The following is a 19,074-nucleotide window of genomic DNA, read 5'->3' as shown; positions in this document are numbered from 1 at the left end:
AAATGTTGGGAGTTCAGCACAAATTTGGGACAGTGTATCATCCTCAATCCCAAGGGAAAGTAAAAAGGATGAATCTAAATTTGAAAAATAAATTAGTTAAAATCTGCGCGCAAACAGGGCTCAATTGGGTCGCGGCCCTGCCGATTGCTTTGATGACCATAAGATGTTCTGTTAATCAGTCCACAGGTTTTACGCCCTATGAGCTGCAAACTGGGAGACAGTTTCCAGCACCTTGGACGGTGGGCCCGGTGGAACAGGGCACGAGAGGGAATAGGTCTCACGCAGACTATTGGAACGAGTTAAAGGCGCTTGTGTCCAGCTTCACAAAACAGGTGGCTTGTGAAAGACACCCAGGAGAAGGAGAGGTCCCAGACGCGAGAGTGGTGTGGCTGAAGGTCATCAAACGCAAGTGGAAGGAACCTCGTTGGACTGGCCCGTATGAGGTGTCTGCCTGGACGGCTAAAGCGGTTCAACTGAAAGGGAAAGGCGACAACTGGTATCACTGGTCGCAGTGTGCACCGGCACACAACAGCTGGGTGGAAAAAATTGCATCTCCACCCATCACAGGTGAAAAACAGAGGCAGAATAAACCCTCACACCTGTGCAACGGGCCGAATGATAGTCTACCTGGGAGGCCGAAGAAAGAAGAGCAGCCTAGGAGGAAGTCGCCGCGCCAGCAGAAAGGAGCGGTATCAAATTGAATATTTACCACAAAGGCTTTAACAAGAAGAACTTTGAACTTGTATGTAAAAAAAAAAAAAGAAAAAGAAAAAGAAAAAATAATAATTCACACATAACACAATGCCATCACAACAATCAGAAACCTGTGATGAGAGAAAGTTTCAAAAACTATCAAAATGTTATTTCGTTTGATGTTGACTATGTTATTAATCACCGCTATATGTTTTTTGGTTTATTTGTTGCAAACCGGCCCACGCAGACTATCTGAGCATGGAAGCCATCCCAGCCCAGCGCCCTTCGATATATCACTCAGTGAAATCAAGCCGCGGGTGAGAATGAAGTGCGAAATCTCTGGTAAAACGGATGAGTGTCTCAGCACTTATTGTCATGGTCCTGAGTCTGAGGACTCGGTGTTTTGTTTCTTTCTATTATTCTTTGTTCTCGGTTATTCTGTTTTGTCTTTTGTTTAGGTTTGCTATGTGTTAGTGTTTTTGTTTCATGCCTGTCTGTGTTCTCTCTGTCTGTCCATGGTGTTATTGTGTCTGCTCATGAGTCTGCCTGTCAAGTTCAGTGTCCGGTCTGGTTCTGTGTGTCTGTTAGTTTCCTGTTTTATTCTGAAAGTTCATGTCTCATGTCAGTGTGTTCAGTTTTACCTCTCCCCTGTCTCGTTAGCCTAATTGCTCCCAGCTGTGTCTCCCTCCTGTGGCCCATTCCCTGATTACTCCCCGTGTATTTAAGCCCTGTGTTTTCCTGTGCTCTCTGTCGCGTCGTCTGATTAATTCCATGTCAGTCTGCATTATTCTATGTTACCTGGTACTCATTCTGCGTCTCTCTGCCATCTCTCTTTGTGCATTTTGTTCCTCCTCCCGTGAGTGTCTGGTTTAAGTTTTGTTCGTTAGTTTTCCCAGTTTAGGTTTGTTTACTCCCTGCTCTGCTCTTCTTGTTTTGTCACCTTCTCACCGCTGTAAATAAACACTCACTCGCACCCCAGCCAGTACCTGCATTTTGGATCCTTTTTCAATACACCACACGACTGCCCCCCCAGCCGTGACGCTTATGGTGGATTAGAATTAGATTATGTTAACGGCTCCACAACCTCTTTTACGTTTGATCTGTGTGATGTTTTTAACTGTAAGGGCGCAAGCAGTACCTGGAGGGGATATAATGTGTGGATCTGCTGGGACTACTCAGTGAGTACACACTGCGAAAGGGGAAATCGGCCTTATGACGGGTGGTGTAGGAATTGGAATCAGGTAAAGGGTTACACTGGGGAAAATTGGGAACCGTCAGAACTAGGACCAGGAAATGAGCTTAAACTTCAAAGAGATTACAGTCCATCTAAAAATCTGTTGACTTTGCCATTGGGGAATTGGCAGCGGGAAAAACCTGTATATTTAGTTGTGGGTGTGGAAACTGCAGGAGTTGATCCAAAAAGGTTAATTAAAGTTAATTTCTTAGAAAAGCATAACCCCGTACAGTCAGTTAGAGAAGAAACGGCAACACACGTGACTTCCAGTTCAATGAACTCTGTTACTTCTTTTACAGGGCAGAAGGGAAGCGGGTCGTCGGAGGCGGTACCAGAGGAGCAAGAACCAAATGATAGACTGGTCCTGTCAGTGGACTACAGGACATTAAAACCTCGAGATTTGATTGAACGCGCCACCGGGTTCAGTGACAGCAACATCTGGCTGGACTGGATGGCTCAAAATGCTAGAGAACAAAAATTGTCTAATTGTGTAGCTTGTGCTTCCGCTAGACCGCGTTTGTTTACAGAGCCTGCGCCACTGCATCCAGAGGATCAGTGGGGCTATAATTGCATGTTGCGAATGACGAGAGAAGTAGTGAACAGTGGGAATTGCACTGTTTTGTCCAGTTTATTTCCCCCTATTGACAAATACACCCAAGTAGGACCGTTTATGCCCAGAAAAGATAATTATACGTGTTTTAAGTTTTCCACGGATAAAGTAAAGTATAATTTGGGAGAAATTGATCCAAGTTGGTGTTCTGTTACACACCTGGGGAGGACCACAAATAATGTAAGTGATGCGACTACACTAATTGGAACCTGGGCCAGGAGCGGGCTGTATTATTATTGCGTCCACAAGACTCTTTTGGTTCGTGTTCCTCTGGGAAGCGTGGGGACGTGCGCGATGGTGAGACTAGGAGCGCCACTTATGCTAATTGGAAATCAGGTAAAAGCGATCCCACAGCGCAACACACGCACATTGGCAGCCAGACGCAAGAGACACATTTTGGTAAAAAGACAAATTGATGGAACACATGTTTATGACCCTAGAATGAATTCACCAACCTGGATCGACTCCATTGGAGTGCCCAGGGGGGTTCCAAATGAATATAAACTTGTTGATCAAATAGCAGCCGGCTTTGAAAATCTTCCAATAATCTCTGCTTTCTTTCCAGTGACCCTGAACAAGAATGTAGACAGGATTAATTATGTTCATTATAATGTGCTGAGACTCTCTAACCTGACCAGAGATGGGATGGAGGGGTTAGCGGAGCAGGTGGGTCCGACCTCATTAATGGGTGTGCAAAATAGGATGGCCCTTGATATGTTACCAGCAGAAAAAGGGGGCGTCTGTGCCATGTTTGGAGATCAGTGCTGCACCTTCATTCCAAATAACACCGCTCCGGATGGCTCAGTGACTCGGGCTCTCGAGGGCCTAAAGAGCCTGTCTGAAACTATGCATGATCACTCAGGAGTTGACAATCCGCTGGAGGGCTGGATGACCTCGGTGTTCAGACGGTGGAAAGGGCTTGTGCTTTCGGTCATGCTTTCTTTATCTGTTTTGGTGGGTATTTTTGTTACCTGTGGATGTTGTCTCATTCGTTGTGCCAGAGCATTGTTAGAAAAAGTGATTACAAGGGCATTGGACCCTAGAGTTGTGACTCCGATGTCCATGATGCCACTAATGCATGTAGAACTGGCTGTATAGGTCAAGGAGTGACACAACATTCGGTGTGGTGACCTCTGGATTCTCCTAGAGGTCAACAGAGGGAATTGTCGGGTGAGAAGGGGTGTTTTACTGTTATTTTAGCATCAGCATCAATATTATATCAGAATCATTTAACAAGCATTGCATTAAACATTGATTGAAGCTATTGATATTACATTAACATTTGTATTACAGTGATTGCTATAACCTGGTGTTAATCTTCTACTTACAGGTGTCAGAATAATCATATGATCTCTCATTGCAGGTGTAAACATGATCACCTTATACACATTGCAGTTTGTTGCTCATTATAGAGTTGTGCCCGAGTTAATAAAGGTCAAAAACTTCAGTCGGCGTTATGACTGGCTGATCCATGGTGTGGGATGACTTTGGGCCCAGGAGGTTGCACGCGCTTACATAACACTGATATCATGTGATTCTTTGGGATTTTTTATCTAGTTATATCTTTTCATTAAGTTTTTAAGTAGTGGTAGTTAATTAAACCAACATTCATTTAGTATTGCATGCCTGATTCAGCGTATTATACACAGGTCAACTTGATAATTTGCAAAACCTTGCAGCTGTAATGTCGTGTCTCCGTAAGGGACAGTTGGCTCTAAGGAGATGAGTGGGAGCCAGTGTCTGTCCTCGAGACGAAGAGAATGTTCCTTTGCTGTGTCTAAAGTTGTCAATATTGACTGTATTGTACCACCTGTACGCATGAGGGGGCGTTCTAATAGCCTGATTTTCATAAAACAATGGTTGTGTGGTGTCTGAAGCGAGATCTGATGCTGTCTACTGTATGGTGTCCATCTCCCACGCGTGTATTCATTAAATCATTGTTTGACTTGACCCGGCCGGACCAATGTGGTTATTTTTGGTTTTCCTCTTGTATCCATCCCCAATATTTGAATCCGTAACCCAAATAATATGCAGTCCAATCCAGACGTATTGATGAAGCACATTTAAAAACAACAAAGCTGATCGCGTTGCTGTACGTGATACTACATGTATTCCTTGCTTCCTGTAGTATCATAACATTATACTGTTGTATAAGTTTAAGAATACAATCCACCCACTGTTATCATCTTCAATGCCCTGTACCAACACAGAGCAGAGCAGCTATCTGAACGCTACTCCAACAGAGGTCGATTATCTTGTTAATAATTTCACCTCCTCACTACGTACGACTCTGGATACTGTAGCTCAAGTGAAAACTAAGGTCTCTAATCAGAAGTACCTGACTCTGTGGTATAATTCTCAAACACGTAGCCTAAAGCAGATGACTCGTAAGCTGGAGAGGAAATGGTGTGTCAAGAATTTAGAGGATCATCATTTAGCCTGGAGAAATAGTTTGTTGCTTTATAAGAAAGCCCTCCGCAAAGCCAGAACATCTTACTATTCGTCACTGATTGAAGAAAATAAGAACAACCCCAGGTTTCTCTTCAGCACTGTAGCCAGGCTGACAAACAGTCAGAGCTCTGTTGAGCCAACCATCCCTTTAACGTTAACTAGTAATGACTTCATGAACTTCTTCACAAATAAAATTTTTATCATTAGAGAAAAATTACCAATAATCATCCCACAGATGTAATATTATCTACAGCTACTCTTAGTACCATTGATGTTAAGTTAGACTCTTTATCTCCAATTGATCTTTCTGAGTTAACTTCAATAATTACTTCCTCCAAACCATCAACGTGTCTTTTAGACCCCATTCCTACAAAACTGCTCAAAGAAGTCCTGCCATTAATTAATTCTTCCATCTTAAATATGATCAACCTATCTCTAATAATCGGCTATGTACCACAGGCCTTCAAGCTGGCTGTAGTTAAACCTTTACTCAAAAAGCCATCTCTAGACCCAGCAGTCCTAGCTAATTATAGGCCAATCTCCAACCTTCCTTTCATATCAAACATCCTTGAAAGAGTAGTTGTCAAACAGCTAACAGATCATCTGCAGAGCAATGGTTTATTGGAAGAGTTTCAGTCAGGTTTCAGAGTTCATCACAGCACAGAAACAGCTTTAGTGAAGGTTACAAATGATATTCTTATAGCCTCTGACAGTGGACTCATCTCTGTGCTTGTCCTGCTAGACCTCAGTGCAGCGTTCGATACTGTCCACCATAATATCCTATTAGAGCTATTAGAACATGCTGTAGGTATTACAGGTACTGTGCTGCAGTGGTTTGTATGATATCTATCTAATAGACTCCAATTTGTGCATGTAAATGGAGAGTCCTCTTCACACACTGAGGTTAATTATGGAGTTCTACAGGGTTCAGTGCTAGGACCAATTCTGTTTACATTATACATGCTTCCCCTAGGCAGCATCATTAGAAGACATAGCATACATTTTCACTGCTATGCAGATGACACCCAGCTCTATCTGTCCATGAAGCCAGATAACACACACCAATTAGTTAAACTGCAGGAATGTCTTAAAGACATAAAGACTTGGATGGCCACTAACTTTCTGCTTCTTAACTCAGATAAAACTGAGGTCATTGTACTCGGCGCTGAAAAGCTTAGAAATATGGTATCTAACCAGATTCTTACTCTGGATGGCATTACCTTGGCCTCCAGTAACACTGTGAGGAACCTTGGAGTCATTTTTGACCAGGATATGTCCTTCAACGCACATATTAAACAAATATGTAAGACTGCGTTCTTCCATTTGCGCAACATCTCTAAAATTAGAAATATCCTGTCTCAGAGTGACGCTGAAAAACTAGTTCATGCATTTATTACTTCCAGGCTAGACTACTGCAATTCATTATTATCAGGATGTCCAAAAAACTCACTGAAAAGCCTTCAGTTAATCCAAAATGCTGCAGCAAGAGTACTGACAGGGACTAGAAAGAGAGAGCACATTTCTCCTGTTTTGGCTTCCCTTCATTGGCTTCCTGTTAAATCCAGAATTGAATTCAAAATCCTGCTCCTCACATACAAGGTCTTAAATAATCAGGCCCCATCTTATCTTAATGACCTTGTAGTACCATATCACCCTATTAGAGCACTTCGCTCTCGCTCTGCAGGCCTACTTGTTGTTCCTAGAGTATTTAAAAGTAGAATGGGAGGGAGAGCCTTCAGTTTTCAGGCCCCTCTTCTGTGGAACCAGCTTCCAGTTTGGATTCAGGAGACAGACACTATCTCTACTTTTAAGATTAGGCTTAAAACCTTCCTTTTTGCTAAAGCATATAGTTAGGGCTGGACCAGGTGACCCTGAATCCTCCCTTAGTTATGCTGCAATAGATGTAGGCTGCCGGGGGATTCCCATGATGCATTGAGTTTTTCCTTTCCAGTCACCTTTCTCACTCACTATGTATTAACAGACCTCTCTGTATTGAATCGTATCTGTTATTAATCTCTGTCTCTCTTCCACAGCATGTCTTTATCCTGTCTTCCTTCTCTCACCCCAACCGGTCGCAGCAGATGGCCGCCCCTCCCTGAGCCTGGTTCTGCCGGAGGTTTCTTCCTGTTAAAAGGGAGTTTTTCCTTCCCACTGTCGCCAAAGTGCTTGCTCATAGGGGGTCATATGATTGTTGGGCTTTTCTCTGTATCTATGAAGCGCCTTGAGGCGACATTTGTTGTGATTTGGCGCTATATAAATAAAATTGAATTGAATTGAATTGAATTATAATATTGCAGTTAATAGGTGTAAGAATACAAAATACAAAATAGGCCTGGGATGGGGACAAAGAACTGAGGTGCAGGGCAGAAGGACAATCAACCTCCACCCCCAGGGCATGAAGCAAGAGTTACTGAGGCTGAGGAGCAGACAAAGGGCAAATGGACACTACCTTAAAAGGAGGTGGGGGTCAGGGTGTCAGCACCCTTGGCCACTGTACTAGTGTATTTCCATTGTGGGGGTGTTTACTGTAGGGGGGAGGAGACCAGAGGTTATAACTGTAACTGTTGTGTGGAGTTCTTTAGATCAGCCTTTAGCATAGGACTGCATAGGAATGCAGTGTGCTGACCTCCAGATGCATCTGTAAGAATAATGGGTAATAAAAGGATTGTGTAAAACATGGAAACATCTCAGCGTGATCTCTACCAGGACCAAAAGAATCACGGAGACCGGCGTTGTCTCAACAGACCCTAGAACTGAAGAAGCTTCTCAGATGAGAGGTGAAACATCTTCAAGCAACCTAAAGAAGTCCAGACGCTTTTCTTTCCAAGCTCCTTAGACGATGACCTGGATGACTGAGAACCTTCACAGACATAAAGGATTTAGTCATTCTCTATGGTTAAAGAAATTGCACTAATGAATTCATATTTATTATAAATAATCCTAATTATACATCTTGCTTACGTGTTTATGTCCTGTGTCACTAAAAATACATTCTATTTTGGTTTTATACATTGATCAATGACCTGCAGAATCTCCTTATCATATTAAGTGATTCATACAAGTCGAACTTTATGCTTTCTCCCTCTTGAAAGTGATTACATCCTTGCATTACATACTTTAAGTTCATTTTTTTGCTGGCAGATTAAAAAAAAAACAAAAAAACAGGCAGATTCAGAATATAACATGCAGCGTTCTATAGATGGATACATAAAAAGAAAAAAATAACATGTATGTGCTAACTTTCTAAACACTTTATTTGTTACATTTATGATGAATGGATTTGAAAGTATGTCTGTGAAGGTTCTCAGTCATCCAGGTTATCGTAGTCTAAGGAGCTTGGAGAGAAAAGCGTCTGGACTTCTTTACGTTGCTTGAAGACGTTTCACCTCTCATCCGAGAAGCTTCTTCAGTTCTAAGGTCAAATGGTGGAGAGTCCCAGATTTAAACTTAGTGGGAGTACCCACCCACAGAGGGACAAAAGGACCCCCTAATCGCCTGAGCCAAGGTGTGAAACTTGGTGTGGGTCCCAATCAGCCAGTGTTTCGGGTGAGCTCATTGTGAAACCTGCCCCCACCTTATCATGCGAATTCCTGAGGTCAGGATTTGAAAGTGGAGTAAACACATGTGTGTTGGCCTTGGCTCATTAAAGTTCTTGTCTTTACATGAACTTTGTCTGTGTGTGTTTCAGGTACTGCACTTGTGGTCATAAATTTTGAAGCCATCCTGATAACCTTCTCCCACCAAGGATGTGGAGATCAAACCTCTTTAGATCCAATTAAAATCAAGACACTCAAAAAGATGCTCTGGAAAAGAGTAGAATTCTTGGAACAGAGTTTAATACACTGAATCATATGAACAGCAGGAAAAATACATACAGACATTTAGCAAGAGAATTACATAGCAGAAAGCAAGCAAAGCAAAACCCTGGGATGTACAGCCTTAAGCACAGACAGTAGAGCAACAGCAGAGGGGGAAAAAGTGCTGGGGGTGTCCTCTGGTCCCCTAATATATAGGGATCAGAATCCCTGCCCCCTGCTGCTGGGTAACTTTCCCACCCGTCCAAACACAGCTGCAGGGGTCAGGTACAGGTCAGGTACAGGCCAGGGTACGGGCAGGGCTCTGGCTGAGGGCCCTGCCCAAAGGGACACCCTTAGGTCAACCCTTTGCTTTGCCTTCTGACAATAGGTCACAACATGGTCAAAGGTCACACATTAATCCTAATTATTAAATCTTACACAGCAAGTGGCACAATCTTATAACTACATCAGTGTAGGTTCAAAGTATGTGTGTGTGTGTGTGTGTGTGTATATGTGTGTTTGCGTGTGTGTGCGTGTGCGTATGATTATATTGTCGTATGATATTTTATCGTGATGTGTTCAGGATCTCTGTTACAATGTTACTGTTTTGGTTGTGCTGCATGAAAGACGTTGAGTGTGTATTGGAGGAGGTTAGTTACCGGAGAGTAAATTATTCAGGAGAACTCTCAGCAGCATTAACTGCCCTGTTACTGTAAAACCTTAATAAACCTCGGTGAAGCAAAATGTCTTGTGCTTAAGACTCTACATTAAAGTTGAAATATATCTGTTCAGTGCACATAGATATATAGTGTATATAGTTACACAGTTATACATATCAAACAAAAGTCCACCACACACTCTTAAAGACTGAATGAACCAGCATTGCAGCCATGGGTCACTGTGAGCATCACAGGGAAGGTTGAAGCCGCCCGCTGCACCTGTATAGCTGGAGTCACAGAGACCTGCTGCTATGTCGCTCCTCTGCTGTTTAAAGTAGAAGTAACAGTGTTGATCTGTGGCACAAGGATTGTTACAGATGAACCTGCATACTGGGTTTTGCTGGGTAATATGACCAAGATACAGTCAGAGGTTGGCCATAAGATGGACTTCTCCTCTTCAGCTGCCCAAAAAAAGGCTCTTAATCAAAACATAAACAGACCATCCGTAGTGACAGGTAAAAGAAGCCATCCTCAGAAAAGAAAAATTCCACCTGCTACTGTGGAGGAGTTGTCTAAACTGATGGGAGAATATTTCTCCAAGCATAGTTCTGTTCTGAATAACCCATAATGTTTTATTTAGGGTGTCTATATTTATGCCTGAAGTGAATTGCCATGTAAATAATTTGCATTTACTGAATATGTGCTTACTAAGTAACACTGTTCAAAAGTTGAATAAAGAAACAAACTTATTTTTGGCTTTTTTTTTTTATTAAAACCACTTTGTAGAACATCACATCAGTAACAATGTAGAATCCATGTGGTTTATAGTTTACAAATGACAAAATGTTCACATAAAATCATGACAGCATTTATATAATATCACCCTCTACTAGCATTCTGTAGTTTACTGTCTCTTTTAAAAACATATCACTACATATACAGCACAAGACTTTTAAGAGTATTTAACAAGAGTATTTTCCCTGGTTTTGCTACCACACTGTGGCACATGTTCACCAAGACGCAGCAAACCTTCACCATCTTATCCAGAAGGGTCACCTCTTCACCCTCACATGGAAGAAGTAATCTGATTGGCATGTAGCATGTAGTTTGAAGCAGGGATTTCGTAGTGCCCCATGTGTAGCGTTGGAACCCAGCCAGAATTTCTTTTATCCATTTCATAGGCTGGTTTGCTGCAATAATGAAAAACAATTAGCAACTCTATAAATAGAACATAGTTCTACAAAATCACTCATTAGGATGTTTGTTCTAATTTGCTATGACCTCAGAGCGCATTGAAAAAAACCCCCAAACTTATAGGCTATAAAGAGTAATATGAACTTATTTAGATCTTACCTGAATTAAAATCTCTTGGAGATTTTCAAAAACTCTGGTTTTGCGTTTATGTGTGGGAATACGGAGTTCGTCCCGCAACATCAAAGTGCCTTTTTTCATGTCACGCTGTGCACCATGTTATTGTTTACACGAGATTAATTTCTACAGTGGCGGACAGAGACCAAAATACTGCTACTGTTAATCTTACTATCTGCAGTTTTTACACGCTTACACACAGTTACTGTCCCTCCATTTAGAAAGTCAGAGGTATCAGAGTGTTATTATTTAACATGTAGTTGTTTTTTCCTGTGTAATAATATTCAACATTGCTATCAATACTTCTTTCAACAAATGCCTCTCTGTGCAAAATGGGTTCAAAAACATGAAACAACTGTGGGATACTGTTTGTCTGTGATTTGTGGCAGGATCACCCTGATATTATTTGTATCCTATGGTAACTTTATTTTAATTAATGATATATTTTTATGTGGTTCAGCCACAACTCTACTAAAACCTCAGCCAGTAATAGGTAGGCCAACTTTTGGACCGTCCAGTTGTCTGTATGACTGCCGCAGTACGTACATCACATTTGCACACTATCAGTGCCAAACAGCCCTGGTGGAGAGAGGAGCTGTAAAGAGAAGCAGATGCTCTGTTTCTATTCTAAAAGTGTTTTAAGCTTGTTTCAAAGATTCTGTACTGCAGCTTTAAATGTTTTCCAAAAGCACACAGACACTTATCAGTGTTTCTCAAACTTTTTACAGTGTGGACCACCTGATAAAAATGTCAAGCTCTCCTAAGGACCACTATGAAAGAATGAAACTCATAAATCTTACAACACAAAATTATTATTATTAAATTAGTAAAATTAGTATCTGCAGTAAAGATTTTTTCATGCATGGTATACATTCTACCACAGGCAGAGTTGCCTCCTGTCATGGTCGGACGGTCCTTCCCGGGAGCGACCTGCCTGTGTGTGTGTTTCTCTCTCTCTCTCTCCTCCTCCCCTACCCAGTGGCTGACACACCTGCACCTAATTTGCCACCCAGCTGTCACTGATCATCCTTCGTTGTGGGCTGAGGTATTTAACTGTGTGTCCAGATGGCAGTCGACGCTGGATTGTACTGGAAGCTTGGTAGTGAAGTGTTTGTTGACTGATAGCTTAGCCTTAGCCGGCTAGCTCCCTCACTTGGTGTTTTTGCTCATTTATAGGAGGAAAAGATACAGAGCTGGAGGTTGAAGAGAAGGAGCCCGCGGGGTTAAGCTATTGGAGGAGAACACACACTTGGATGTCACTTTGGGAACTCACCTGCGCACCACTGGGAGTTTGGAGAAGATCACCGTTGGACTTTGCACTTCACTTTGTGTTTTGAGACTGTTTTTTGGGCACTGTAAATAAACGCACTGTGTACTTTGCACCCAGAGCTCCGCGACTGAGTCTGCATTTTTCCATTATCCGTGACAGCCTCCATTTTTATAGTTTTATTGTGGCAGGAATAAGGCACGGCGGGTCCAGGGATCAGTGTTTTCGGACATTTTATTCACGACACCTCACACCACACACCACACACACCTGAGTCCCCGTGTTTTAACGTGGCGGGCGTGATTGCGGATGCCGTGCAGGTGCGTCCGCCCTCCCTGCACACCACCGCAGACCACGCCCCACCACACACCCCCATCGCCCGATTGAGGCCGGGGAGTCATCCGGCCGAACCTACTCGGGGTGGCTGTAGCTCAGGTGGTAGAGCAGGTCATCTACTGATTGGAAGGTTGGTGGTTCGATTCCTGGCTTCCCCTAGTCTGCATGCCAAATATCCTTGGGCAAGGTACTAACCGATGCATCCATCGGAGTATGAATGTGTGTGAATGTTAGCTATAAAAGCACTTAGAAAGATGTGCTTGTGCGAATGGGTCTGAATGGGTGAATGCACAAGTTGTGTAAAGCGCTTTGAGTGCTCAGATGAGTAGAAAAGCGCTATATAAGAACCAGTCCATTTACCATTTACTCCCCACCGGTTCCCGACCTTGGAACAGAGCAAAGTCCGTTGCGGAGGCCGCCCACACCTCCAATGGCGGCGAGCCTTGTCCGGGGGTCGGCCACACCTCCAGCAGCAGCGGCGAAACCGGTCCGGAGGCCGGCTACCCGGCAAGCCGGCACGACCCCGCCGCCCCCGGGAGGGGCTCACTACCCGGCGCATCTGAGGCTCCGGGGCAGCTCGATCCTCGACCTCGGGCACAGGTCGAGCAGGCTCCCCTGGCACGGGGACCGCTATCTCCCCTCCCGGTTTCTCCACCTCTTCCGGCTGGAGCGGCTCGTCCGCCGCTGGCTGGGGCGCTGGCGGGAGCGGCTCGTCCGCCGCTGGCTGGGGCGCTGGCGGGAGCGGCTCCGGCAGCCCCTCCCGCGACTCCTCTTCCTCCAGCAGGTGCAGACCCTCGCGCGCCTCGTCTGCCGCCTCCGGTCGGAGCGGCTCGTCCACCGCTCCCGGCAGGAGCAGCCCTTCACCCGGCTGTTCCCCCTCCTCCGGCAGGCGCAGATCCCCGCGCGCCTCGTTTGCCACCTCCGGCTGCTCAGGTGCCCCACGCGGCTCCTCCACCGCTTCGCTGTCCTCGGTACACACCTGTGGGGGTGGCGCCCAGGCCCAGAGCAGCGCCGCCAGCTCCCCAATCCGTTGCAGGTGGCGCTCGGACTGGTCCTGTATTTCTGCCTGCTGGCGACGCACCTCCGCCGCCTGCTCCCGCTGGGCGGCCGCCATTTCGGCCACCCTCTGGGCCAGCTCCCCCACTCCCTGGCTCCGATAAGGACCCGCCGTGCCGCCTCCTGGGTTTCGGCACCACTGTGGCAGGAATAAGGCACGGCGGGTCCAGGGATCAGTGTTTTCGGACATTTTATTCACGACACCTCACACCACACACCACACACACCTGAGAATGTATTATATTATACATACACATTAAAAGTGAATCTCTGTCCAAAAAATGCACTCAGTTTACTTTTTACTCACTATGAGCATCATTCATTATTCTCCCAGTAATTAAGGTTAGGATATGTATTTTTTTATTCCAATCCATTCTTCTTTTGCAGCAATTAAATAACCTTGATCAGATTTGATGGTTTTGTTACAGACTTTTCAAAAAAGTGTTTTTCTTTTCTTTCACAAATGTGGGATTAAATTGTGTTAAAATGTACAAAACAGCGATGTCATGTTTTGTGACGAGGACTCAGGCACAGAGAGACTTGATGAATTTAAGAATCTTATGATTTAATAAAGAAATTTGCAGACTTGCACAGAGATGGTAAAATTATGATGACTGATAACGGAGACAAAGACAACAAACAATGAGGACAGGGAGGAACCGGTTTAAATGCACCAAAGTGACTGTCAGAGAGAACTCGGGACAACATTTAAGGATGCAGGGACTGACAGAGACAGGTTTATCTTGCCCGGCTGGGCAGCTCTCTGAGTGCTCAGCACCCCCAAAGCTCTGATCCTAGAATCGCCCCTGGGGCAAGATACTAACCCCCACTTGCTCTGCGATGCATCCATCTGAGTATGAATGTATGTTAGTTAGAAAGCAGTGAGAACGCAGAGACATCAGTGCTTGTGTGAATGCGGTGTGTTGTATAGAGCGCTTTGAGTACTCTAGGAGAGTAGAAAAGCGCTATGTAAGAATCAGTCCATTTACCAAAGGTCTAGTGATGGATAAGAGTTCTGGAATTTGGGTTGCTCTTTCAGTTGGTGCTTGGGAGGGTAGAATCAATAAATATCCAGTTCATGATCTTTGTGCCAATTACAGTACAATATAAGTTTAAAATGTAAATTAATCATGTGCTTAAATCTTTCAAATTTTCACTTTCATCTACTAAACTAAGAAGATGGAAAGAAAAGGGGCTCGCCACCATTTGGTTTAGAATTGAAGAAACATCTTGGATGAGAGGCGAAACATCTTCAAGAAACTTAAATCAAAAAAATTGTTATTACTGTTCAAAAATAGGTCAGCTGTTCAAGAGTCTGATGGCAGTGGGGAAGAAGGAGTTGTTGAGTCTGGATTTCACACTTCTGAACCTCCGTCCCGAGGGCAGAAGTGTGAACAGTCCATGTTGGGGGTGTGTGGGGTCTTTGAGGGTGGAGGCAGCTCTCCTCTGGACTCTGCAATGGTAGATGCTCTGCAGAGAGGGCAGCGTACTTCTGGTGATCTTCTCTGCAGTTGTTATCACTCTCTGCAGGCGTTTGCGGTCAATGTCAGTAGTGCTGCCGTATCATGCAGTGATGCAGCTGGTCAGGGTGGGCTCCACAATGCAGCTGTAGAACCTGCTGAGGATTTTGGTCCACATGCCAAATGTCCTCTGCCTCCTCACGTATTACAGCCGCTGCTGAGCCTTCTTGACTTTCAAGATAAAGACCCTATAACGATACACATAAGCCCCACCAATCACACAAACACCTATGTGCCTACAATGGGGAAAAAAAACTCCATTTAACTGGAAAAAACCTCCAGTAGAACTAGGCTCGGGGAGTGGCGGCCGTATTGTAAACTCCTGAATCTCCTCTGAACCCTCAGAAAGCAAACAGAGTGGCAGCACATTATAACTTCTTAGCCAGTTTTAGGGCTTTGTTACCCTGGTTGCAGTGACCTTCCAGCTCTCAGAGGACCTTCAGAGCAGGTCAAGGGAGCCGATTAGGTCCAACTGTCAAGCCTTAACCACTCAGCCTTCCCTTTCAGGATAAATGACAGTTTACCATCATCCACTCAATGGTACTCACCTAACATTCATATCACTGGACTATGGAAGTAAGTAAGAACACATGGGGGGGGAAAGCACCACAGAAAAGCCCCAGTGGACCAGAAATTGAGAACTGTTTTACTATGAGGAGACAGTATGCTGTCACACAATATATTAGAAAAACCACACCAGCAACAACAACAGAGGTGTGGAAGAAGGAGGAGAGGATGGATATAAAGACGACAGACACATTTTAGTTCAGTTTGCCGTTCTTCCAGCAGTGATGGAGGAAACTGAACTCTGCTTTCAACAACTCTTTAACACCTCCTGCATGAGGCCCAGGCATCCACACTTTGAGATCATGCTGACTTATATTTTGCTGTCCTTCATTTCTCTACTTACTGTGATTCTTAACCTGTTGGTCATCATCTCTGTCTCACATTTCAGGTAGAAAGATATCAAACTGAATTGATCTCAAGCAGTAAGAAAGACATTTTTTTTCACAGATAGTATTTCTTTACTTTTTAAGCCTCTGCACTATATACTTAAATTTGAATAACACTTGATAGAGAAAACTAAATATAAAATATTGTGTTTTCTAGGGATGGGTATCGTTTAGGTTTTATCTGATACCGGTGCCAAACCGGTACTTTTGAAACGGTGCCGGTGCTTAAACGGTGCTCAAACCGGTGCTTAAAGAATGGAGAACACAAAATTGGTCCAAAAACCTCTCATGTTCAGCTGTTTTTTTTGTAAAAAGATAACAATGTTAGCCTTTTCTGCAGCTATAGGGCATATATGGTATCACTCTTGGCTGGAAGCAGTGCTTAAACAATGGAAAAAACAAAAACTTTGTCCAAAAACCTCTCATGTTTAACTGTTTCCCACTTTTTATTTGGTCATTTTAGCCTTTTTGGCCAGGGTGAAGGGAGTATCTGCCATCAAACAAGAAGACAGCCGCATGTAGCTATGATGATGTTTGCTAGTTCACCTTACATGCATTAATGTAATAACGTGGTTAGCCTACTCAACGTAAATTACACACGAACAACATTAAGCTACTCACGCAGAGAAGAACGGCTGCTGCTGCATCATCATCCTCATCATTTCTGCTACACTGGCAGGGCTAGGGGCCAGGACTCTACTCTTCAGCTTTTTGGGGGATGTTGCTAACTCTTCGTCCGATAACAGGCACCACACCTGCAGTAGATGCGCTCGGTGTGAGGTCTCGCAGCAAGCTATCAAATACGGCGCATTTTTCGGCTTTTAAAAAAAACGCTATGCGTCGCCAGGTGTTTCATCGGATTTCAGGTGTTACCTCCTTTCCACAGTATCACCTTAAAGCACTTGTTGCAGGCTGCTGAGTTTGCATCTTTTGCTGTGAAGTACAGCAAGACTTTTGACCGCTTCGCCTTGGGCATTTTTAACCTGTAGCTCTGCTCTAAAAGAACGTACGTACCTGGACCCGCCTACTATCCCCGGAAACGTAAAATGATTGGCTAGAATTCAAAGTGTATCACATCTCAGGAAAAAAAAGCACCGAAATAAAGCACCGAAATGTGCGCTGCTTTTCGGTCTGGTTACTACCGTTTATATCAGAACCGGTGCCATCATGGCACCGGATACCGGTACCCATCCCTAGTGTTTTCTCTCCCTATTCAGGCAGCTCCACACCCCCACCAACCTCCTGCTCCTTTCTCTGGCTGTCGCTGATTTCTGTGTGGGCCTCCTCTTGTTCTTCCAAATTGTGCTCATAGATGGCTGCTGGTTCCTCGGTGACATCATGTGCACTCTGTATCAATACCTAGCATATGTCATCACCTCGGCCTCAGTAGGAACCATGGTGATGATATCTGTTGATCGATATTTGGCTATTTGTTACCCTCTGCATTACTCCACCAAGATCACACAACAAAGAGTTAAAATTGTTGTCTGTTTGTGTTGGATCTGTTCTGTCATCTTTCAAAGTCTAATTCTGATGGATAACCTGAAGCAAACAGGCAAGTATAACTCTTGCATTGGAGAGTGTGTCTTTGTCATTAATTACATCGCAGGACTTGTTGATGTTACTTTTTCCTTTATTGTTCCCTTTACTGTGATTGTAGTTTTATATCTGAGAGTTTTTGTGGTGGCTGTGTCTCAGGCTCGTGCCATGAGGTCTCAGCTTGCAGTCACTCATCAGCGATCAGCTAAAGTTACTGCAAAGAAATCTGAGCTGAAAGCAGCCTGGACTCTTGGTATTGTTGTCGTTGTGTTTCTTATATGTATGTGTCCATATTACTGTGTGGCTCTCACAGGCCAAGACAGCTTGCCAAGTGCTTCATCACTGACATTTGTTCTATGTTTAGCCTACTTTAACTCATGCCTGAACCCCATTATATATGTCTTTTTCTACCCCTGGTTCAGAAAATCTATAAAAGTCATTGTTACTCTTCAGATACTGGAGCCTGACTCTTCTAAAGCCACCATGCGTTAGACCAAGATTTTGAAACTCTTCATCACACACAGACACACACACACACACACACACAAATAAATAAACTACTCACAACTAATAAAGTACTCATTGGTTTTCTTATATATTTTTTAAAAGACCCAAAGCCGAAGTCCTTTACAATGACAGCTTCTTTTTTTCTTGTTGATGATTCTTTAAATAACAGATGAAGTAATGTGAACGGAGTGGAAAAAAGCCTTTGTAGTGCATATGTAGTATGTCTTTACATTTTTATGTTAGCCTAACAAACATAGGGTGCTGTTCATTTTCACTTGTTTGCCCAAAGCACAAAATGTTTAATTAATGTGTAGTTAACACATTTTTACTGTTTTACTTTGCACTACTTTTTGTAGTCACCATAGAAAAAAATGTATGCACATATAAGTAGTGGGTTCCTGCATTGTGTCTGACAGTGAAAGATAGAACTCCAAGCAAATAACTTGCCCACTCCAGCTCCCATAACCAAATATAAACCGGTGGGAAAAGAGTTAGCTCAGCCCACTACAACTTCCAAGCAAGCAGGACTTATCTGTTCATGCTAACATTAGCAGTGTCTATACACATCCGTGGAAGACATTCAATTCAGGTTGATTTATATAGCACCAAATCACAACAGCAGTCGCCTCGAGACACTTTATATTGTACAGTAGACCCTACAATAATAGATACAGAGAAAAACCCAACAATCATATGACGCCCTATGAGCAAGCACTTTGAAAAACTCCCTTTTAACAGGAAGAAATTTCCAGCAGAACCAGGCTCAGGGAGGGGTGGGGCCATCTGCTGTGTTTGGTTATGGAGAGAGAAGGAAAACAGGATAAAGACATGTTGTGGAAGAAAGACAGAGGTTAATAACAGATATGATTCAATGCAGAGAAGTCTGTTAACACATAGTGAGTGAGAAAGGTGACTGGAAAGGAAAAACTCAATGCGTCATGGGAATCCCCGGCAGCCTATGTCTATTTAAATACTCTAGGAACAACAAGTAGGCCTGCAGTGCGAGAGCGAAGTGCTCTAATAGGGTGATATGGTACTACAAGGTCATTAAGATAAGATGGGGCCTGATTATTTAAGACCTTGT

At 43.7% G+C, this 19,074-nt stretch overlaps 1 protein-coding gene across 1 annotated transcript; it reads left to right on the top strand.

The window, feature by feature from the left end:
* The first annotated feature begins 14,676 nt into the window (after positions 1 to 14,676).
* On the top strand, positions 14,677 to 18,063 carry LOC146500002 (trace amine-associated receptor 13c-like). Its single transcript, XM_085136188.1, has 2 exons — positions 14,677 to 15,946; positions 17,162 to 18,063. The coding sequence occupies exons 1-2, from the start codon at positions 15,783 to 15,785 to the stop codon at positions 17,973 to 17,975; spliced, it is 978 nt and encodes a 325-aa protein (XP_084992314.1). The 5' UTR covers positions 14,677 to 15,782; the 3' UTR covers positions 17,976 to 18,063.
* Positions 18,064 to 19,074: the final 1,011 nt, after the last annotated feature.

Source organism: Neolamprologus multifasciatus, chromosome 16 (genome assembly GCF_963576455.1).
Source record: "Neolamprologus multifasciatus chromosome 16, fNeoMul1.2, whole genome shotgun sequence".
In the NCBI taxonomy this organism is placed as follows: domain Eukaryota; kingdom Metazoa; phylum Chordata; class Actinopteri; order Cichliformes; family Cichlidae; genus Neolamprologus; species Neolamprologus multifasciatus.
This window is presented reverse-complemented; position numbering and strand designations above follow the sequence as displayed.

Excerpts from the sequence above, each read along its gene's own strand:
- LOC146500002 (XM_085136188.1), top strand. The coding sequence starts at position 15,783 with ATGGAGGAAACTGAACTCTGCTTTCAACAACTCTTTAACACCTCCTGC. Across the intron at positions 15,947-17,161 it reads ATCTCTGTCTCACATTTCAG|GCAGCTCCACACCCCCACCA; the intron begins GTAGAAAGATAT and ends CTCCCTATTCAG.